The sequence below is a fragment of the Enoplosus armatus genome, chromosome 18 (assembly GCF_043641665.1).
Source record: "Enoplosus armatus isolate fEnoArm2 chromosome 18, fEnoArm2.hap1, whole genome shotgun sequence".
NCBI classification, from domain to species: Eukaryota; Metazoa; Chordata; class Actinopteri; order Centrarchiformes; family Enoplosidae; genus Enoplosus; species Enoplosus armatus.
This window is the reverse complement of record NC_092197.1, coordinates 9,430,480-9,454,212: the sequence shown is the minus strand read 5'-3', so window position 1 is coordinate 9,454,212 and position 23,733 is coordinate 9,430,480. Positions and strand designations below refer to the sequence as shown.

General features: G+C 39.6%; 1 protein-coding gene across 3 annotated transcripts; it reads right to left on the bottom strand.

Annotated features, from left to right (window-relative positions):
* Positions 1 to 1,244: 1,244 nt before the first annotated feature.
* On the bottom strand, positions 1,245 to 23,401 carry fubp3 (far upstream element (FUSE) binding protein 3). 3 transcript variants are annotated; one of them, XM_070924220.1, is made up of 20 exons: positions 23,292 to 23,401; positions 20,102 to 20,140; positions 17,396 to 17,507; positions 15,742 to 15,775; positions 14,815 to 14,864; positions 14,589 to 14,660; positions 12,704 to 12,761; positions 12,297 to 12,459; positions 10,572 to 10,670; positions 10,315 to 10,419; positions 10,090 to 10,192; positions 9,503 to 9,603; positions 9,236 to 9,365; positions 5,105 to 5,265; positions 4,737 to 4,810; positions 4,561 to 4,637; positions 4,119 to 4,175; positions 3,809 to 3,859; positions 3,575 to 3,702; positions 1,245 to 2,713 (listed from the first exon to the last, which is right to left on the bottom strand). In XM_070924220.1, the coding sequence occupies exons 1-20, from the start codon at positions 23,385 to 23,387 to the stop codon at positions 2,705 to 2,707; spliced, it is 1,719 nt and encodes a 572-aa protein (XP_070780321.1). In that variant the 5' UTR covers positions 23,388 to 23,401; the 3' UTR covers positions 1,245 to 2,704. The 3 variants fall into 3 exon arrangements, with proteins under 3 accessions (XP_070780321.1, XP_070780322.1, XP_070780323.1); XM_070924221.1 differs by having other exon boundaries at positions 15,742 to 15,772; XM_070924222.1 differs by lacking the exon at positions 20,102 to 20,140 and having other exon boundaries at positions 23,292 to 23,387.
* Between the last annotated feature and the right edge of the window lie 332 nt (positions 23,402 to 23,733).

Genomic DNA, 23,733 nt, shown 5'->3' with positions numbered 1-23,733 from the left:
TGCCTGTTTATAAGGATGCTGCAGAATAAAATAACCCCGAAGGAGAAAAAAAGGTGTCAGAGAAGAGAATAATAATCGTGCCTCTCAACCTCAGTCTGCGAACGATCCGGGAACAACTAAATTATTAGGCAGCCACAAAGGACCACCAGGTCAGAAGTGTCCTCGGGGACGGCGAGGACACAAGGAAGAGGATCAAAATCAAGGGCTGGATTTGGAAACAGCTGCACCGCATCAATGCAAGGGCCGGTATGGGGCCGCGCAGGGTCCACTGTGGCAGGAGTCCCCCTGCTGAGTGCAAAGATGTGCAGCGACAAAGCTGGAGGGGCTACGGAGGGGGTGGAGAGGGACGTCTCGCTGGACAGGAGCCTGCAGGGGTGACAACAGTTAACATGTGCAGGGAGGGAAATGTTACATGGATTGTTTAGGGAGCAAAGACACGAGGAAGTGAAGCAAATCTGTCACGAAACAGAAGTGTTCTGAGAGACAAACCCAAGGTTATGGTTCAGGTTGTGGCCAAAACGTTAAACACAGGTCTGTTTGAGCAAATTGAGCAAAGAGTCGACTTTAACTTTTGATTGTAGCGGTCATCACACCTGAAACCACAAGAAATAGGTCCAGCTCTGGATGCTGATGCCAGACAGACGTGAAAGTCTGTGATATTAAAGATATTTTAAATTGCACTCGTATATCAAAATCCCCCGTAAAGTCAGGTGTACATGTACTTTGGAGCAACTGTATAAGTTAACTGACTAACAATTTTCATAACATTCATTTCTGGTGAATTATGTGCCATTTGTTTAAGATATTTAAAAGGACCCATATGAGAGACAGATTTACAATTGAAGATCTTTCAAGACGCAGAAACAAGTTGCATTAAAGATAAACACACGTATCTTCATGTGTACTTAAAAGTTAAAACTACATTAAGTTAATTGGAAAGTGCAGCAGTGTCAAAGTGTCGCAGTTAACATTAAGAACTTGTACTGATAGTATAACTCGACCACAAGAGAGGCTTGCGGGACATTTATTTGAATTTGAGAACTGGCAATAGACTAAAGAAAAAATATATTTTGTGCTTATAAAACATGAAAACATACAGTTTGCCTATATATCCTCTACGAATCATCTGTTAGTAATCACACAATGGAGCTCTCAGTATCAGAATACGAAACACATCCAAATGTTTATAATAAAGTCATGAAACAGAAAATCAGCTAAACAGAACACAATCAAGGTAGTCTGGATGTTTTTAATACATGGTTAACTGTACACATAAGGAAAAAAAAACAAACACCATAATTAGACATTTTGAAATTATATCCCTTTTCATTAAGAAATGACGTTAATACCAGAATCATTTTTCCATAATGATGCATCATTTAAACCATTTATATTAGATCACACAAAGAAATAAAAAAATAATTAAAAAGTTATTAGCATTGGACTGAGTCCAACGCCCCACTGAGTCCACAGTGAGGGCTCAGTGGGGCGTTAGTGAACTGGGAGGTACCAAATAAGACAGTTTTTGATCATAATACTTAAAACATAAAAATACTACATTAATTATTATTACACAGGTAGAAGTACAGAGGCTTAGCAGTCTTGAATAGTTCAGGTACAGAACATACACAAAAAATCTACCACTTCTTATTTTTCTTCATAACAAGATGCAACATCAAATTTCAAATCACACATTCACAATCTTTGAACATTTTCAGTATGAAAACAGAACAGAAAAAGAGGGACAATTTTCCTGAAACACTGATCGCAGGAAAAAAAAAATTTTTTTTTATATAAGTATATATATATGAAACATATATATTTTAAATTAACAGTCAAATATATGAGCATATATACATAGTTTTACAAGGTAGCAAAGGCAAAAAAGCTATTTGCAACATCCCCCTAAATCCTATCATATCAGATAATTGTAATAAATTATCCGTGACATTTTCCATTTGAAAAAAAGAAAAAAATAACATCTTAAAACTACAAGTTAAAAGTCTGTCAAAATATTAGAGAACCCATCTTTGTTTCAAAAGTGAAATAAGATATTGCACCTTTTTTTGTTTTAAACCAGAGTACAATAAAATGACAATGAAAAACAGCATACAAATGCACAACAGGAATTAAATTAGAACTATTGCCACTGGCTGACATTAATCCTCATTTTTAAGCCTTGTAACAAAAATACATTTCCTGTAACAAAACATCACAGTTTCATTTCACTGAATTATGTAAAAGGAAAAACATTTTAACACACTCTTCTTTTTTTTTTTAAACATCTTATGACATGTGACAAACGGTATTCAAGACTGCTAAGCACATAACCATGGTTTCATTTCAACATAACTAGAAAAAATAGATCATATTGCCGTTTGAAATGTTACAACTTTTGGGTTCATTTTGGCGGTACAATCTGAGTCAAAGACAGGAAAATATAGAAAAACGAAACAGCTCTCTCAAGTCCAAAAAGGGATCCCAGATACTGTCTATCCAAAATAACAGTGTACACAAGCATTTAGTAACAAATAAATGTTCCTGATTTTAGAAATATTACTTTATCATATAAGTCATTCTACAGCTAGTGTTTCTCACTAAGAAAAAAAGTCTTCAAGGCGTTGCAAATCTAGAACCCCCCTCTGTTAAAAAAGGGTTGTTTTCATCCTCTCAGTGATTCAAGTCTTTCACCTGGGCGTCTTCTCTAATGATCCTGCAGAGTAAAATGAACTGTTAATCGTTTCTCACAATATTTATCCACATCACAGCTCATCCCAGAGGTCATACCTTTGGAATTCAAAAAAGGAAAAAATCTATATTTTCTTCTTGTCAACAAATCCCAAGAAAGGATCAAAACTAACAATGAATTAATCCCACTATAAGCACTTTAACACACAAATGAGTGGCACTTTAGCACTGGGTGACATGTTTCATCATTACCATGAACATGTGTACTGTAGTGTAATGACTATTTACTAGTAGGATGCATGTGGGAGAGACAAAGTACAGAACCAAGTGTTTGTCAATACACAGCTTAAAATAGTCCCCAATAAATGCACCATTTAGGCTGCAACTAACCATTATTTTTATTAATCAATTCATCTTCTGATTCTTTTATTTTATCGTTCTGTCTCATGAACGTCAGAAAATATCTATAATTTCCAAACAAACAATCCAAAACCCAAAGATAATTAGTTTACTATCATATAAAGACAAAGAAAAGCAGCAAATCCTCACAGAGAAACTGAAACTAGCAAATGTTTTATTTGGCATTTTTGCCTGGAAAATTACTCAAAATGATTAAGGGATTATCAAAATAGCTGCAGATTCATTTTCTGTTGATCGCCTAATTGTTTCAGCTCTACCTCTGTTTAAGTAACATTTGCTAATAATTACATCTCCAAGCCGTTTTAGGACGTGACTGAGCCGAGATGTATTTGTGAACCTGTTAATACAGATTTATGTCTTTTGGAGACGGTGGGCTTACGGAAGACAAACACATTATTGGTTTTGATCTTTATGGGATTTGCTGACAATAAGAAAAATAAAGATCTGTACTGTAGAAGCTTCTCACCTGAAGACTCGGGGCTTGTGTCTGCTGTGCGCCCTGGTTGAAGTAGGCCATGGGCTGTCTGTAGAAATCGACCCAGGCGTTGTAGTCAGGATTAGAGGTCTGCTGAGATCCAGGACCAGTTGTCTGGCCTGAAGAGGAGGACAAAAAACAGTGAGTGATGAAGAAACAGAAAATTAAGTCTGATGTACAGGATGGAGGTCGAGCTCACAATAAAATCAGTCCACAAGAACTCACCCCAAGCTTTGTTGTATTCAGGAGCAGTGCTCTGAGCTTGGTTCTGCTGACCTGTTAACAAACAGAACTGCATTTTAAAAACTGCAGCTTCTATTAGAAGACGGCTTTTTAATACAAATCTTAAAATACAGCTTTTCCACTCTGACAGTTTTAATGACCAGGGTTTTAGACTGAACTTCATCAGGCTTGTGTGAACAAACAACAAAGTGAACATAAGAAAAGGATAATTTTTAAGATTGTAAAATAAAGTGGGTGTTGAGATGGTTATTAAAACACAAATATCCTTTTTCTCTCTCTGAGTGACACTCGCCTAGCTTTTTATAATACTGCTCCCAGTCCATCTGGCCCGTCTGGGATCCATTGTGACCTGAAACCAGACACAGATAACACCACCAGAGTTACTGTAGAGTGGGCTTTGCTTTTCCTCTTTTCACCTTCTGCTCTCATCTGCAATTCTGTTTCCTAATGATTTCCATCGACAGCAAATTTAAAATCTGTCCGTACAGGAAAGAGGCGGTTAGCCACAGGGAACCATCTCATCCCAGCCTGCAGAGGACTTTGAACACACTGCATCTTAAAAACCAGCTTGGCTGTGCTTTCAGAGTCAAATAGAGATGAAACTTTATATTGTCTTGACTGACCACAATAATCTAGCTGGGGGAGGATCAGATTTCTTGATTTGTTGTTTTTATATTTGAATCTGGTCAGGTAGCTCAAGCAGCACTTTTTCTTGAAAACCTGCGTTTACTTACTGTGGTCCTGTTGGCCTTGAGGCTGCCATATTTGAAAAGTTGTACCCCATCCTCCAGTCATGAACGTCTGAGGCCCACTTATGTAAAATAAACAGACAATTCAACGTGACTTGACAACGTGAAGATGCTGCGTTACAGTTTTCTCCTCCATGTTGAGGAGAGAAATTGAACCTTACTGTTGAGGAGGAGTGGTTGGTCCTTGGTTGTAGGGATTCATACCGAAGCTGCTGTTGCCCCCCATTCCTGGGCCCTAGAGCAGAGAAAGGGAAGAGGAGGCGAGTGAGAGACCACACTTTGTGTTTAAAAAGGAAGCCAACAGGCAAGGTCAGAGGGCAGGGTCGGGCGCTGATGCACTCCATTAAGTCCATTTGATGGATTCTTCATGTTTAACCTCTGGTGACATCCTGCTGGCCACCAGCACCACAGCAGCCTGGCTCACCACAGCAGCTCTCCGCATTGACATGTGCGCTCATGAATATCAGGCCAGACAATAGCAATAGTTTTGGGCGAGTACCAGGAGGGGGGCCAGAGCCAGACCACCTACCCCAATTCTCTCATCGATCAGCTGGCGGGCCTTTTCCAACTGCTGAGGGGTTCCTCGGATGGAGAAGATGCGCACGTTGGGGTCGGTGTTGGGCGGCGGGTTTCTCTGGAGCTCCACATGGGCACGAGACTGCTCTTTGATGTTCTTGATGGTTTCTCCACCTGGAAAAGTATCAAGTCATATGGAGTATTTAACTAGGGCTGCAAAGAACAATCATTTTCATTATTGATTAATCTGCTGATTATTTTCTCGATTCATCGTTTGGTCTAAAAGATGTCAGAAAAATTATCCTAGAGCCTGAGATGACGCCCTCAAATTTCTTTTCCCGATTGACCAACTGACAACTAAACATACAGATATTTGTTCAACTTACCACAAAAGACAAAGCAAAATAGCAAATCCTCACATTTGGGAACCTGGAAATGTTGGACATGGCTTCCAATTAATGTCGATCAACTAATCGTTTAAGTTCTAAATCATACAAACTGTTTCTCTATGTGGCCGACAAAAGATTTTCACAACATGAGTGTTTTAACACAGGAGCTGAACTGCTCGTCAAAAACAGCGTCTGAAACCCCCCCCTCCTCCCACACCTTTCCCAGGTCAGAAATTAGGGAGTCTGCTTCCTACAATTCTTGCCACTTTCCAAAAACAACAATCCGACTATCATGCCCACTTTATGTATAAGTTAGAGTATGTAAGAAAGGTTTTCTCTCTCAAGCCCACTCCCCCCCCACCATTCTTCACATAATTTCTTCCGTCACTGTTCGTACGTACAAAAGAAGGCAACACCATGAATGCCTTCGAGATGAGACCATCAGAAAATGTGCGCCTTTATCCTCGTATTTAAATGATATCGCGTCCGCTTTCTCTTTTCACTCCACCTTCAAGTGTGGCTGTTCAGAACACTTTCCAACGTGGTCGGACAACAACATGTCGTATGAACTAGAAGTGCCTGAAAATCAAAACATGGACGCCTCATGTCAGTCAAAGACTTGACTAAAGTGGTGTGATGGTGCTACCTTATGAAGACGCTGGCATGTGTCTCACCACTTATCTACCATTCTGTGGTAACATCCATGCAAATCAGGAAACAAAAGGAGACATCTCCTGCACACCTCCCCCCCCTCTCCTCGGCATCAGATGCCAGCTTCCCGACGTGTGGGGAGAGCAATTACACCAGCAGGGAGAAATGAAACATAGCTGGCAGGAGAAAAGGGCCAAAATTGAAGCGTATCCTCCTTCTGGGATATCGTTTGTCTCTTTTACCCTTTTCATTCTTGACTCTGTGTTGTCCTCTGTGATGAGAGGAGGGAGTGAACGGGGTGCATATAGCCGCCGCCGCCACCCCCCCCCCCCTCCACAATACCCATCTGAACGAAAAAGGCTGAGGGTGCTTCCCGGGGGGACACCGGGGCTGTCCCAACATCAATTACACATTTGTTCACTTGTGGCTGACACTCGGATGACCCTGGCTGACCTCCCAATGAAAACGCTCATCAAAAACCTCACCCCTCCCGCAGCCTATTCCTTGCTGCCAACAGACTGCACATGGGCCATTAACCCATTGTCAACCAAATGAAACTTCTGCCTTAATGAAGCCATTATGAGCTCTTCTAGTCAGACAGCAGAGAGCAATGAAGACCCTGACTATTCATTTCATGGACTGGGCTGTAGTGAGGACAGATAATACGGGCCTTATTAATGAGACTGGTTTAGTGAGCTGGAGAAAAGGAGGGGATACAAAAGTGCAACTGGTGACTGCATTCAAGGCAAAGTGAAGGGACTGGTTAGCTGCTGGTGGGGAAGATAACTCTCAGGCCTCGAGGGAAAATAACATTACCAGAATGTGAAACACGGAAATTCTAATGCAACAGCAGCTTTACATCAAACTAGGGGTGGGCAGTATGGCTGAAGTCAATATGGTGAAGAGTTTTTATAATATGAATATATATCAGTAAAAGCAATTCCATCGATTACTCTCACTATCAGACAGTCTTAATAGATGGACGACCACTCAAACCTACTTGAGATTTTAAGAGTCGCCAGTCAACCTAACAAGCCTCTCAATCTGATGTTCTGTTAAACTGAATATTTTGGGACTTTTGACACTTGGTCAGAAAAACAAAGATATTATGATAAGATATAGGAAGATAAGATGCCACATTGGGATTTATAAAGTGTAATTTTCCACATTTTTTTTCTCCACAGTTTGCTGTTATATAAAGTCAAGGCTACACAAGTATATCAACAGAGCTTAAAAAAAAAAGTATATGGCTGGATATAAACAGTAGTTTTATCCAAAGCGCTTTACAATTAGCCTCTCATTCACACACATACACACACGGCAGTGAGCTACCATGCAAGGTGCTGGCTCAACCACCAGGAGCAGCTCTCTTGATGCAGTCACATAAAATCTAACTTTACACTTAATTTGTGTAAAACATAAACCCGACTCTTACTCTACTTTTCAATTACTATTTACATTAATTTGGCATCTTAATTTAGTCAAACAACAACATTATATTATCATAACATCACAACATGATTCCACTTAAAGATGAAAGAATATTAGTGAAATATCACCCAGCCCTACATTGAAGAAGAGGTGAAAATCAACTTGCAGTTGATCATTTAGTCACTTTTAGTTCTCATTTTTCTGGGGCAATGACAAAAAACAAAACTGTACTTTTTTTTTTTGTTTGTTTGTTTGTTTGTTTGTTTTTTTTAAAAAGGAATAGATCCATACAGATATATTAAACTGAACCACAAGAAACCAAGCTACCAAATGTTATGGTTCAGTTAGGGACATTTTAACATGATGGGTATAGTGTGAAAGTTAACAATAGTTTGACAAAGAAATCTTAACTTAAAAGGTCTACTTTTAGCTTTATCCAGAGCTTTCAAACAATTTCAACTTTTAACAGATCAAACTCCATGTGACGAAAAAACATGTAAGTGGACCTTTGAATTTAGATATTTTTAGGTCAAAAATCATGAGTCGAGTTGTAGGACGCTTATTATGGCTCCTGCACTGAATTAATGGCAGTAATAAAGTCTGAGCAGGTTGGTGGGTGGCTTGATTCATCAAGCTGTGTGTGTGTGTGTAGGGGGTCGAAACAGAGGGGCAATGGGCTGCATATGGCATCGTAAAGATATTAATCACTGCACCCTTTAAGGGACGGCTGACAGCACCCAGACCCACCGCCATCTCCACCATATTGGCCCACTTCATATGCTAATGCACAGAGAGGGGGACGCAACGCCCAGGTTTATTTGTTTCCCTCGCCCCACTACATGCACAAAAGCCACTTGACATTTCTATTGCCATGTTTTTATCTTAGGTAAAGAGGCCCCCTCCGAACCCGCCCACCACTGCATGCACGCACACACACACACACACACACACACACCAAGGCAACACACACACACACACACACACACACACACACACACACACACACACACACACACACACACACACACACACACCTCCTTCCAATGCAATGGTCAATGACTTTTAAATAGCTGGCAATAGAGTGGGCATGAATAGCCAATAAGCTAATTCCTCCTATTCATTCCCTCGCTGCACTCTATTGGGCTGAAAGACCCTCATTAGATGCCAGGCAGCCTTCCACATGATTGAGGGCTGTTATTATGCACCTTTAACAATTAATGTCACATTACACGCATTATCCCCGTCATTAAGCCCTTAGTGAAGGCAATGAATGCCACTTGTGCTGTATACATGAGCCCTGGAGGAAGAATAGGAGGGTGGTCACTCACCCCCCCCTTCTCATAAGTTTCACGCAGGGGCAGAACGCCAAACGGCATTCAGTTATTAAAAGGGAAAAGGCAATCTGGTGAGTTGGATATACTCTTATTAAGAGTGTTCGTATCGATGAACTCTGTATCATTTCTCAGAAACAGCACGTTGTGTCAAAATCCAGCACAAGCAGGGAGAAGATGTCACAGTGAGAAACCCATTAAACCCACACACACACACACACACACTTCCAAGCTACTTTTAAACACAAGCTAGTAGCAAAAACATCTGAGCTGTATGTACAAAGCATGACCAAAAAAGGCTGTTTTTAAATCAACTTTACTTAATGAAAACATGTTCCTGACCTTTGCCAATCACTAGTCCACACTTGTCAGCAGGTACTGCATAGGTCACCTCCTGCAGTCCTCCAGGCCCTCCCATGTTGCAGTCACCTCGTCCTCGACGTCCCACTATACCTCCAAACCCATCACGCTCCTACAGGAAGGGAACCAGAAGGAAAAACTCACTAATAGGAGGAATTTTGTCACGAACTGGCACAAAGTAAGTGCTATGTTTGGTTGCATTATTACAAACTAGTGCAAATTAAAAAGGGACAAAGCAGAAGCACATACCTGAGCAGTTTGAACCAGTTCATTGATGAGGTGGACTGCGTGGTGGCAGTGGTCGGGCTGGCCCATCACCTGAGCAACTCGGTCAGGGCTGACGCCATCATCTGGACGACAAATACAAAAAAGACACAAAAGGTCTTAAACTGCACTAAGATTGTATACATTTTTCCTTTTGAGTGCTTTAACTACAAGTCCTTAAAGTAAAAAGGAGCAAAAGCCTGCAGATATTTTCTAACTTAAGTATTTTATTCTAACTGTAGGTTTGGATTTCACAGCTCAAGTAGTGAATAAGTAGGAAAAAATGCTGAACTTTTTGGATGACTGGACTGGAATAAATATCACTGTCCATGAAATCTGCTGATTGTGAAGCTCTGCCTGGAGCTCAATCACCCTACATTTTATATCAGCCATCAAGTACTCAGATTCCCACGAAGTCCCAAACCAACTATTTTTCTTTTTCTACATATTGATATGTTTGAAATATATCATACAGAGTGAAACTTTTATTAAGACTAAAGCTGGATTTATACATGACACGTTTATTTCTACTAACTCGATTGCTAACATCAGGTCTTGTTTTACCTTCTTACCTTGTTTAAACTGGATCCTGACCCCCGCATCATTCTGAATCTTCTTGATCATCTCTCCGTTCCTGCCGATGATGATGCCGACGGCAAATCTGGGCACCACCACCTGGACGATGAGGAGAGAAAGAAGAATTCACAAAAGACTACAAAAGGTCTCTACTGTGGATAAATAAAGTCCCATTATCTCAGCTGTCCAACTTTTGAAAAGCAGAAAAAAGAAGGTCTTACATCCAGACTGCTTCCCCCCATTTTGGATCCAAAGTCTGCCCTGCCAACCCTGAAGTCTCCTTGGTCCTTGTCTCGGATGAGCTTCACCACAAGTTCACGAGCTTGCTATAAAGACATGGGAAACATAACAAAAGTCCAGCTGAAATTCTCTCAATGAAAACAAAGATGTTTGAGTGGAAGACTAAATGCATTAAATGTGTAAAATCGAGTGTAAACTGGAAAGATAGCAGCACACACTGAGCTCTTCTCAGACTGACCTGCACTTTGTGGGGATCCCCAGTGATTCTCAGGGGCTTGTCTGCTCCAGTGGGCATGGGGTCATCCTGAATCATTATCATCTGCACTCCTGTTCTCTCCTGCAGGGGTACAATCAGACAGAAGCAGAAACACACATCATAGAGTCACCTGGGGCCCAAAAGACTATTCACGCTGAAAGAACAGGTTTTATTTTTTGATGTAATCTTGACAACCTACACCAGGAGGTGAACACCTACAGAGTATGTGAAAGGAGATTTCAAGTAATCGGAAATGTTTAATCTAATCAATGTCATGTAAATACATTGGAAATGCAATTTGAGCAGTTATACTATATAAATATAGTAGTATACTATATAAATATAGTATAACAAGTCTTTGCAAAGAAACATGCCTGCTATTTGAATAAAATATACATCTCAGTTTCTGTGTGCTCAAAATTATTTAGTAAGGCTCATCATAGTAAGAATTACATTATGCTTTTTAGGCCATTTGTATACTACGTAGCACTGTGCTGAACGGATTATTTGGACAGTTGAGTTTCTGTTGGTACTGTGAGCTGCAACAACATGCTACCTGCACTTTACTCTGATTAGATTAAAGGAAATGCCAAACTTTTAAATTACTTTTGCAGTTTGGACAATAGTTCCTACATGATAGGTGCAACTTATTACTCATCATTGTAGAGACTGTGGACAAAAAGGGACAACTGAAGAAAGTATGGGTTGGTTATTAAAAATGAGTGTCAGACAGGTTTTAACAAATCCATTTCAACTTCAGTAATCAGTAGCTATTTGGAGGTGAAAACTCAAGTGAAAGTTAAATTTAAAAAAAAGACAATCTTAAACATAAAAATAATCAAACTTTTCTTCACAGCAGCCTTTCTGCTCTGCTGTCTGCTCTGTGTGTGTGGTCCAATCCAAGCATATTTGCATATTTAAAAAAGGATCCGTATCGGCTAAAATAAAGCTAAATAAAGCTTTACTGTACTCTATTGTGTCCACCTGAGCCTGAAAGTGTTGCAGCGTTGGGCAGCTCTCCTTTACCGCAGCTGGGCTCTACAGTGGAGCCTTTCTCTGCATGTGAGAGTAAGAATCGTAATGTGAAAAGTGGTCTGGTCGCACTGGAGATTGTCACTGTTCTGACACTCAGGTTGGCAAAATACATTTGACAACAGGCCAAAATTAAACTTGTCTGTTGTCAGGTTTGTGTGCTCTCTGCAGGCTGGTGTCTGTACTCAGCCAAAGATTGTTAATGCTAATCTCAATCCCCGGTTTCTTCAAATACCGAAATAACCAATTTAGATCCAGTTCCAACTGAGAACCAGGTTTCGTATTTTGTGGCTTCCCATTATGTACACCATCATGTGCGGCTGCAGTGGTCGATTACCAATATTGCAATGATGTGTACTTTAGGTAAAAGGTGAGTTATATAACACGATAATCTAAGCTGCTTTTGTGCTTCAAGTTGAACAGAGAAGTGGGTATAATGGACACTGAAGACTAGACCTTAACTTTTAATTTACTTTTCACTCAAAAAATGTGGTTCAAATAACTGGGTTCAATTGCACGTGATTAAACCTGCTCCTCAGCAGAGACAGTTGTAGAGCTGTGTTTAGTGGCATGTCCACAATCTCAAAAATGATGGTGTGTAAAATGTTAAACAGCATGAATGAAAAGTAATGTTGCACAATTTTACGTTAACTGTTACTCGTTCTGCTACCAGACCTGCAGTTGCTTGATGGTCTCTCCTCCTTTGCCGATGACCAGGCCGACTTTGTTGGCAGGGATGAGGATCTGCTGGATGGAACTGTTGCCATCCATCTCACTGTGGAAGCCTGGACCATACCGACACTGCTCCACAATCTCAGTCAACAGCCTCTTGGCCTGACTGGGGGCGGAGGGAAAGAAATTCATTTGTCACCACAGTTACAGGCTCCACACAAGAACGTTTCTGCGTCACATTTCTCTTTGTCAAGTGTGAAAAGAGGTGTTCAGGTGATTCAGTGACCGATTAAGAGGAGATGTGAAAAGAGATCTGAGTTCATGCCCTCTGCGTCACAACAATAGGGCACACTTTCCAAATGCTCCATGCAGTTTCAGTAAATCCGTCAAAGCTGATAGGTGAGACTTACTCGATGTTCTCTGGGCTTCCGGTCAGCGTGCAGGGCCTGTCCAACATGCCTCCACTGTCTATAACAAAACAAGCAAAATAATTAAACACACGACACATGCACAAAAATTAGTTGTCATCTGTGTACTTTAATGCTTTCACACACAAACTTAATGAGTTATGTTATCTCGTATGTTGGTATCAAAAGGGAAAATATATATATACAGTTTCATGTGAGAGGGTCCAATTCTAAAACAGAACAAGTGCAAACTGCTCATATAAATGTAATTTTTTAATTCAGAATTAGGTTACTGATGAATAAAGGGGGGCATTATATAATTCAATACAAAAACCAAAACAAAGTATTGCTTCAAATTTCCACGTCACACTAAGCTGCATACTGGACCATGACTGGCTACAAAAATCACGCTCGTATATGTCTTAAACTCAGATATAGGTTGAGCACAGAGAAACGGATGGATGTGAAAACAGCTGTTTAGTGTCAAACTCTACACATACATCACTACACACAGTGAAGGAACAATAAGCAAAACATGTTTTTCACTGGAGGGAGAATATTTTTAAGAGCATTTAAAGTCTTTAAAGAGCTGACAGTAGAGAGCAACAAGGTCCCTGGCTGGACTCAAACCAGGGGCGTTGCTGTTTGTGATCAGTGCCCCAAACCCCCAGGACACAAGGCGCCCCCCTCATGCATTTAACAGTCTTTCTGTTACTGTGTCGGGCATTGTCAGCATACAGAGTTGCTCTGTCAAACACCAGTAAAATAAAGATACAGTAACAATGGTGGCAAATAGTTTTCCAAACCAAAAATCAAAACAAAGACTCCGTTAACTTGATAAAAAAAAAGGTTTGATCCTGAACTGGAACATCTATTCAAAACTAAAAATCAAGATGTATCTGATGGAGGTGGAAAGACCAAAACCTTTTAACTTCACCCCAATTGTTATTTGATATTGTTTTTCATTCAAAATTATACATTCACATTTTTTTCTTGATGCGTTTCTTTCAAAAAGGCAGTTATGTTTGTTTTTGTTTTTTTAAACACACATGATGCATTTTACAGGAAATATTCAGCTGTTGCCAAACTTGCCTGCTTGTGATATCTTACAGCAAACTGGTACAATGCTTTGTACCAGACTGGTAAAAAGCATTGTCTCTAATCTACAACACTGTACACTTAAGAATGACAACACTATGCCAAAAGGCTAAGACCAAAACCTTTTTTTAGCCTTTTCTATTAACTACATTGTCAAGCACTGTACATGCTATAAATGTAAGAACATTCAGCCTGACCCTTATCACCAGTGGCCACATTGAGATTGTGACCTGGACTTTTCTGCAGGCTCCAGGCCACGCGTTTGACATGCACTATGCTCTTTAAAAGCACCCAAACATTACGACATATACTGCTTAGGAACCTGATAAGTTAGTTATTTAAAGGGATTTGTAAAATACAACGTAACATTTTACTTTAAGTCCCCCTATTTAGCATTTATAAGCAGTTTACAAACATTTAATTGGTTTATAACACAATAATGTAGTTGTAAACAGCTATTAGATCAAGTGTTTATTGTACAGTATTTTCAACAATTAAGACTTCTCCAATGAAGACATAGTATATCTTTACAACTGTGTTTTACTATACCATCATTCATTATCTGTTTATACACCAGCCTCCACTTATGGGTGTCGTAGGTGTTGAATTAAGGAGTTTAAAGCACGGTGTTGCCAAATCATTCTATGAAATGTCATGGATATTACTTTTGAAGGGGGAAAGAGGAAAAAAAAGTCTGAGTCATTGTGATAATTAAGTTAAAACATGTTTCTGGCCAGAGCAGACACAGTTTTAGAGCTGCAGAAACATAATGTGTTTAGTCTGAACTTACCTGAAGCAATCTGGATCTTACAACCTGATTCCAGCTGAATTCTTGAGATCTGCTCTCCTCCTTTTCCAATGACTGCGGAGGAGGGAGAGAGAAGAGGCCAGTTTTAAGCCTCTTTGAATTTAGACAGGGGCCCCAAGCAGCGACCCAAAAACTGAGTAGAATGTCAATACTGATGATTACATGTCAAACATTACTATTGACTATAATGAACTGAAGGGCTACTTACTGAATCCCACCATCTTATCAGGCACTTTGAAGTCTTCGGTCGCAAGAGCCCTGGGAGAGATTAGGACATGATCAATAACTCTGATTGACCACAGAAAAGAAAATCAAGAGACACCTAAAATTAGACCAGCTTTTCTATAAACCAACTTATGCATATAAATAACAGTTTTGGTCTCTAAAATGCTACAAAATATTGAAAAATGCCCAGCACGATTTCCCAGAGCCCAGGTTGACTTATTCAGATTGCTTCTTTTGTCTGAACAACATCCAAAACCCAAAGATACAGTTTACTATCAGAGACAACAGAAGAAAACGAGCAAATATTCACATTTGAGAAGCTGGAACCAGTGAATTTTAGGCATTTTTACTCAAAAATTTTTTAATAATTTACGATTCATTTTTTTCAATTAATGCACTCATCATTTCAGCTCTAGAAATGAAAATTATTCTGAAACAATTTTGATAACAGATTCATTGTTTACATCACTTTTCAAGCAAAAACGCCAAAAATGTGTTGGTTCCAGCTTCTCAAATTTGTGTTGTTTTTGTTTTCTATCATGAATATCTTTTGGTTTGGGACTGTTGGTCGGACAAAGTGATTTGGATTTATCAATTCTGTTAAACTATAACGTAACATAACATCGACCTAACAATTAGGAGGTGGATCAAGAAAATAGTCAGCAAATGAAAAGTAAATTGTTAATTGCAGCCGTATTTGAGAAACATCCAGCAAAAACTTAACCCAATTTGGTCACACGAAGAAAGACAATCGGTCTAAGAAAGCAGCACACAGCTACACATGTTGAAAAGCTTTATAGTTAGGTAAAATAAAGAATTCTTCTTAACCGAGGCACAGATTTAATACTAGGAATACAGCCAAACTGCATTAAAACGAGCAGAAACAGAAATGGGAGTGTGCTCTGCTCACCTTTGATGTACCATTGCACCGAGGTGGTTCCCTACTGAGAGAAGTGAGAGGAAAGCAAATCAATTAACATGTGAGAAATTATGTGAGCTCATGGTTAAAAATATTTCAAAATATCTGTTGAAGTGACAGCTGATGAAGCAGCAAAAAGAAAAAAAGAAAAAAGAAAGTGAGTCAGGGCGGGAGGGGACAGGAGCAGATGGATATGGTCCTGCCAATCCTTCGTGTTTGTGTCTGACCCACAGTGGGGGACTTTCACCAGCATGGTAATCAGGCCTGTGAGTGTTTGAGTGAGTGTTTCAATCAGAGCCGCTCCGAACGAGAGAGGCAGCAGCCGGGTCAGTGGCTGCTGGTCATGAATTGAATTTCGACAGGTAGCACCAAGCAAGGGTCCTGCAGGGTCAGTGGAGGATGTGCTGCCATGGACGTGAACACCTGAGTTGATATCTAGCAGCTTCAATCAATTTTATGGTCGTTTGCACTGATTTCACTTCTTCTGGAAATGCACCGGGGTTAACGCTCGAGAATGGAATAGCTATGAATATAAAACAGGAGGTGTACCAAATTGACACAAGGACAAGACTGCAAGATAAAATGTGAATGCCCATTTGAGTCCATTTGTATAGTTATACATTTGATAATTAAATGCTGAGAGCTAACTGCAGTTCTATGCAGACACCACTTCCCCCATATTGTGGGACAACCTTGACAAAGAAAAACTGAGGACAAATTGTTGCAAACAATAACAGTGCGTCAAACAAACCTAAACCAGAATTGCATACAATTTATCTATCCATGCATTCAGGGCTGAACTATCATACAAACAACTGTGACAAGATAAGGAGGACGGAATAAATGACTAGCGTTTCCACTTCATGGATATGAAATGTTTCAAATCTTTGTTCTGTGTGCAAGGCACAGCCAGATAGAATGACAATTCTTTCACTACACTTTAGTGTCAGATACTTAATACTCCAAACAAACGTGAAAATACAAAACCACGACTCTCACTTCAGATTACAGTGTTTCCCAAGTATGACATTTTTAATCAACTCATTAAGCTGCGTAAGTGAAGAAATAGTGCTGAGGTCACCAATATTGGTGAAGAGGAAGCATCTTTTCTGGTTTATTATCCCTCGCTGTGGTAATGTTACTGTATATTATTATAACTTTTAGATCTGTAAAATCTGGTCTCATAGAATCGTAAACCACTGTGCAGTGTTTCGGCATTTCTTCATTCGATCCAAGCAACCACTGCTGCAGCTTTTGTGTCAGCTGAAAAATGACATCATTGCTACGGATTGGTTAGGGCAACAACCCTTACCAAACAGAAATGTCAGATTGGATAATGAAGTGAAATGAAATGGCAATTCAGTCGGATTTTTAGGCTAAACTTTATAGGGTGGTTGGAACACAAACACACAGTTTCAACAGGCAGAAGATGGCCACTTAGAGCATCTCCTTTCTACAGTGTGGGGATAAACCCATCGAGAGCTTTTATATAGCAGGATGGTGTTTTTATGAAGGTGTCCACATTCATGTCATGCAGGGGGAAAATAAAAGCATCCAATAGAGTGGTTGTGAATGTATATCAATATATCAGAACAGTCTGCAGACATGCACCAATGGTATGTACACGTTTACTTTAAAGGCTTACCTCCATTGTCTAGTGAACGTTTTTGGCCTCCAAAGCCGTAGAGGGACGGGTCTAGGACCGGAGAGGAACTGTTCATGTTGGGCATCTGGTCTCCTCCCATCTTAGCAGCCATCTGGAGACACACAACAGTAAGACAGATGGAATAAAGGTGAAAAGTGGATATGTGATGATATACTCTTTGAGCATACATTTCCTTGCCAAGACAACATCTTGGGCAACCCTTCATGATACGCGTGACATATTCTCTTTTCTTCTTGCTTTCTTAAAAGCATCAAGTTTGCTGTGAAGTTGGGCCTTGACAGAGCCATCTGTTGTGGAGAATGTTATCTTTTTGACAGCAGCTGAAAACTGCACTTTGTACAATATTACAGCTTGAAGCAGTCTGCTACAGTTCTTGTTGAGGCTATTGATGCCGGTGCTTTCCTTGAAACATCCGTCATGTGGCAGCTCTCACTGACTAACCTAACATTTTTATGCTTTCTCTGACAAATGACACAGATCGTCACAGCACACTGCAGTATCTCAACAGGCTGGATTTGCCAGTAGATGTTTTGCCTGAAGGTAACAACAGGTATGAGAGCTACCTAAAACTATTTAAAAAAAATACATTTCCAGCTCCTTACTCAAGTCTAAAGTGTAGGCTGTCGATCCTGCTTGTAGTAGCAGTAAGAGGGTACGTACATGTGCAAAGGTAGAAAAAAAAAAAGAGGAGATAAAGGATGGCCAAATCAAACACTTATCAGAATTTCAAAATGTCAGTGATCTGTTTAATTTATAAAATGGATTTTGTGGTACCAGAGAGGCGCTGATTCAATGTTATGGTCATTTTACAACCAATAGTTTGTGTTCATTTTATATTTGACTGTATCATACTGGCATGTTTTTCTGTTTCTGATTAATTTGATACCTTAACTTTGACAAATATAAACAGGCCAAGGCTCTCAAATGTTAAATGTCACTCAAACAGCTGTACAAGAACTTTCCCTGCAGTAAATAAAATAGTCTAAAATAGGCAAAAAGAGAGAGAGCCATCTGATCAAAGAATAAGTTACCAGTAATACGACATATTTGATATCAGCTTTTTGGTACTTGACAGTTTTTACTCTTATCAAAAAAAGTACTGAGGCACACCCATGCCTAGTCATGTCATACAAGAACACAGTACAATTAAACATTTAGTAGGAAGGAACGATCACTGGTGAACCTGTCCTGTAGTGATGGAAAGTGTCCATCCCCTGCATATAACTTCAAGAAGAGAGCACTTATTTGCATTGCAGCTTAGCTAAAATCCAATCTATGTCTATTTTGAAAACCATCCACTTGCTGACCTAAAGGAGATGCTTGTGTTCAGCAATGATGGACATTTTAAATCTTCAGTTGCGCTGCACGAGAGCGCCAACAGAATTTTCCACTCCATGTTAATCTACCACCTCTCCTTCCATACAAAAGTATAGCATTTCAGAAAATTACACTAAATTGACATCTGTGCCTGACTGGAATTCTTTTGCACAATATGAAAATATAGTGACGGCAATTAGAGTCTTCCATCACCTTCGGGGATGATTATCTACTTCAGAGCCCACGAGTGGAAGCGAGAGGGGTGCAATGGAAATAAGGAGGCAGAAAAGGAAGCAGGTGTGGGGTTGCTGTTTTCCATGACATTACTGTAGTTACATATGTCAAGCAGCCTGAAAGCATTTTTAGATGAAGTCAATTCTCAAGAAAATGCTTAAACTTTGTGTGAAATCAATGTTTCTCTTAGTTTTGTTTCACTACAGCTGGGCAGATTCCCGAGAAGTATCTTCCCAAACACCGGTTTGTGTTTTATCACAACAGTATTGGTGTAGGTCGTCATGGGTTTAGTTTCCCAGCTTTGTTCAGAAAATAAATTATCTTGCTACAAGTCAAAGAGGTCACTGTTGCATCATGACTATTAAATTTACATTTATTTATTGCTTGTTTAGTGAGATGCAAATATTAAACATAGTAAGTTACTTCCGTCAGCATACACACAGTACATCATGAACACTATGATTCACACACATGCATCTGCAGTATTTAGTGTGTTGCCACTGACACAGCTCAGTGTGAATGCACTGTCCATATTGAGCCTGTTCTATTTAAAAAAACAAAACAAAAGGAAGCATATTTTTCCCCTCAGTCCTCACAAAGCTAGCGTCTCTGTGGATAAATCTTAAAATGCCAGCTTTGTGTTTTAGTACGTACATGTAAAAACAGAGTTTTTGCAAAACGATGACATAAGTCTGACCAGGCACAGGCAGGGGTCTGTGTGGCATTGAAGTTAAGAAGAACTTTCTGTCACCTCTATCTTTCACTGGGATCGACCACTTTAAATGTCAATATGGCCGAACACACTGCTGAGCTTTTGCCATTAACCTGTATTTATGTAGATTTTATCATACAAACATGTAAAATAATGATTTTATCAGTACCACAGCAGCTTGAGAATGACTGGTGTTTAACATGAAGTACTTAGTAAAATTACTATTTACTATATTGTTTTACTTTCCTTGTCTGAAAACATACTGAATATATTTATCTTAACAGAAAATGATCTACATTTGAACAACTAAAACATGAATTCAGCTGCATTAAAAACAAGGTAAAAAATTATCACAGAGCAGAAGGGGGATGACCAGAGGGGTAACGGGCTGAGACCAGGTTTTTGTCTGTCATACTCCTTACCAGATGTTGGCTGTGATGTGCAGTTTCGTTATTTGTCAACTGAAAAGAGGACAAAGAAGAAGAGATTTAGTGGTTTTTCTGTTGTTCAGGTGTTTCACTGTGGTCTCTATGAAAATGATCTGGAAATGCTAGTGTGGATGTTGCATGTTGTTTTTGTCATTTTTAAACGGTTTAGTGCAGACGTGGTCTGAATGAATTATGGTTGTTTTGGGTCACTAACACTAAACAGAAATCTTATTGTTTATAAATCACATAATACACTACACTGAATATCAACATAAATGAAGTCTGGCCAGCTTAGAGGATCAAAGCACCCAAAATAACTAAGAAAACCCAAATTTACTTTGTCAGATGCCGACCTACCTGCGCATACTACATATAATCAAAGACGCATGTGCGTGCACATAAACAAATCTGTTACAGAGGCATCCTGCAGCAGTCGGGTCAAGCTTACAGTCATGCAGTCTGGTGGATTTTGTGGCAAACTGTCTGGTACAAACTGTCTATCCTAAAGTAGAAACCCCACGATGTCTACTGAGGCCTCTAGGTAAACACTACTGTGGACTGGCCTGGCCTCCAAGACCAACTCACTTCTGGAATGCAATCTTTGCTGAGCCGAATACGTAAAAAAGAGCTTAAAAATTGTAAATACTCAGTCAGTCAGGTTTCATACTTAAAGCCTTAAAATACATACTTAAATGTCTGATTTGACTAAAAAGAAGTAATGAAATAATGTGACATCAGGGCCAGCTAAATGCTGGTAAAATATGCAAGTGGCTGGCAGATTTGCTTTGCTCACCGGCCAAAAAACTTTGGTAATCTATTGAGTGGCTGGTAAAACTTGAACATTCACTAGCCATTTGGCAGGTGGTAAAAAAAGCTAATTTTGCACCCTGTGTGACATGTGGTCACGTGGGAACTAAAGTATGTATAGTTTATATTTAGGGTCCAAGAACACCTCGTCCATCAGGCGCTGTGGCACAACTGTTTCTTCAGTGATCTACACTATTCATGACTGACTTACACTCAATGAGGTTTTTATATTTCACAATAAATTGTGTTTGTTTTTTCAGTTTACAGAGGGTTAATGTTAATTGTTATGTTTAGGATCAAGATTAGTGCATTTGGTGACACTGGCAATTTGAAAAAAGTAGCACAGACTAGAAGCGGCAAGCAGGAGGCCGAATGTAATAATTAACAAATGGGAGGCCTACTGCAGAGGTCAACATCTGGTGATTTAGGCTAATGAGTTAATGGACCTTTACACAATTGTGTGCTTTGCTGTTGTTTAGTCTGATAATTGTTTAATATAAAAAAAAAGACAGCAGTTAACATGACATGTATTGCAAAGCAATTTCAGCTCGTGCAGCTTAAAGATTTAAATGTCACTCACTTTCACTGGCAGCTCCCTGAGTAAGGAGAAGCAGGTGACTTCTGTAACTGCATCTGCGGTAACTAACACCGCGAACACACACCAGTGTAAAGAAGCATTAGAACAAGGCCTCCACTTCCCATCTCTCAGACTTGTGCCACATCGATGTCATATGATAACAGGATTACTTCCTTTTTCTATAAAGTACTAATGGGCCCTCACATGTTAACTCAGTGGACTACCCAAATCCACAATTTATAAACATCAGCCACAAAGAAAATGTGGCAGACGTAAATAGCTATTTATAAAGTTTAATATGCAATTCATTCTGTTGTTTATCTTTCACTATTAACAATGAATGGTGCAAGAGTTGATGCCTACAATGAAATCCCTTATATCCTGCTTGTTACTGCTAAAAGGCAGACATGAAATGTTTCTTGTACGGTGGCAGCTTATTGTTTCGGTGAATCTAAGATGTTGTGAACAACAAGGTGGAGGAAGGAGGGTTTATGGAGGGCTTTAAAAGAATAATGAGACATTTACATGTATTTGACATGTCATGTTTTTATCTGGGTGTTTTCAAATTCAGACTAAATGTACCTATACTTTCACATATAATGATCATGTGTATTAAATATATGTTTTGCAATCATATTAGTGCACATTTTTATTATCATACATATTAAAAGGGAATAAAACATGCAGGGACACACCTATTACTGAGGTTATAATCTACACAGGGGAAAGCTCAACTGATAGCTTTATGACTAAAGTCCAATTTACACACTATTAACTGTAACCAGCGTGACATTACCAGCTTAACTTCTGACCAACATAACGGTAGCCTAACTACAGTGGCCATTTCTGTTATAGTCACTATCTGAAACTAAGCAATATCAGTTTAATAGGGGACCAGTGAAATGCAGGTTGTAATTTAAATTATATTTTTCAGGTATTTTCCAGGCAGCAATGGAAAAATCCAAGTGTGCTCAACAGGAGGAGTGGAGGGGGGCTTATTTGAACAGATGACGTTACATTACATGGCCTTACTCCAACGCTGCCTGTTGGGACACATAATACCACACACGCTAGCTAGCTAGCTAGCTAGCTAACACCAGCTCTGCTAGCTTACGTAGATGTATTATTGTGTCCAAGATACGCTACATGTTTCACACGTATGCTTCTTATTAGGTTAAAGAAGGGAAATGAGGGGATTTAAACGTTGGCATAGCATGGGGTTACTGATTGAGCTCCCAGTGTGGGTCTTTAACTGAGGCAATAAGCAGTTACACATATGCTAACTTAGGACTCCAAAACTAGCAAGCTAACTTTCTGACAGCGTGTCAAGCAGTCCGGTTGTTCCGTCTTCACGTCTAAACTAAATATTAGCTTTGGTCACGTTGTGGGTCAAGCTGCAGGGTATCAAACTTGTGATAGTAACTTAGCAAGCTAAGCTAACTGCAACTTCTGTGACTTGACAACAGGTTGCAGTGTGTCGGCTTAACTTACTAAAGTTGCACAAACTTCGACATTATAAGAGGCCTTCGTGTTTTGCGTGAGACGAGACTTGCCTCGTCGTTTTGACAGTTTTGACACCGTCAGTTAACGCGTCTTCTGTCCCGTGTAAACTCTAATCTGTCCTCTTAGCTATCCTACCTCGGCTATTCAACGTTAGCTTGCTAGCTTGCTGGGTGCATGAGGAGTGTTTGTAGTAGGGGGTCCGGGGTGCCCCGACCAAAGTCCTGCCCTGCTCCACATGCAAACACGCTGTTTGTGGTCCGAAAGCACTACACTTGTGTTCGCCGAAGAGCATTTTACCTGTCGGACCCGGCGTATCGTGTCTGCGAAGTCATCTTTCGTTCCGGGCTGAGCCACCGAGGCCTGTCCCTGAACCAGCTCCGCCATCATCATCATCCGCCTCGGCAGCTGAGAGCCACACTTAAAAAAAAAAAAAAAAAAAAAAAAAAAGAACAGCACACGTGCCAAGCCAAAGCTCCGCGAGCCAGATGATCTCGCGAGTTGATCGAAGACCACATACAGAATATATGCAAGGAAAACACTTTTACCACAACTAAAGATGATATTTTTGTAACGTATAACATACAAATAATATAATTTGTGATGTAAAATAATCTAAAATATATATACATAATGTAATATATATATTTTTTTTATTTTGATCTTTTCTGATTAAAATGTATAAGATATTCAATTGATAATGTTATAAAATAGAGAAAAGCAGCTAATCCTCATTGGAGAA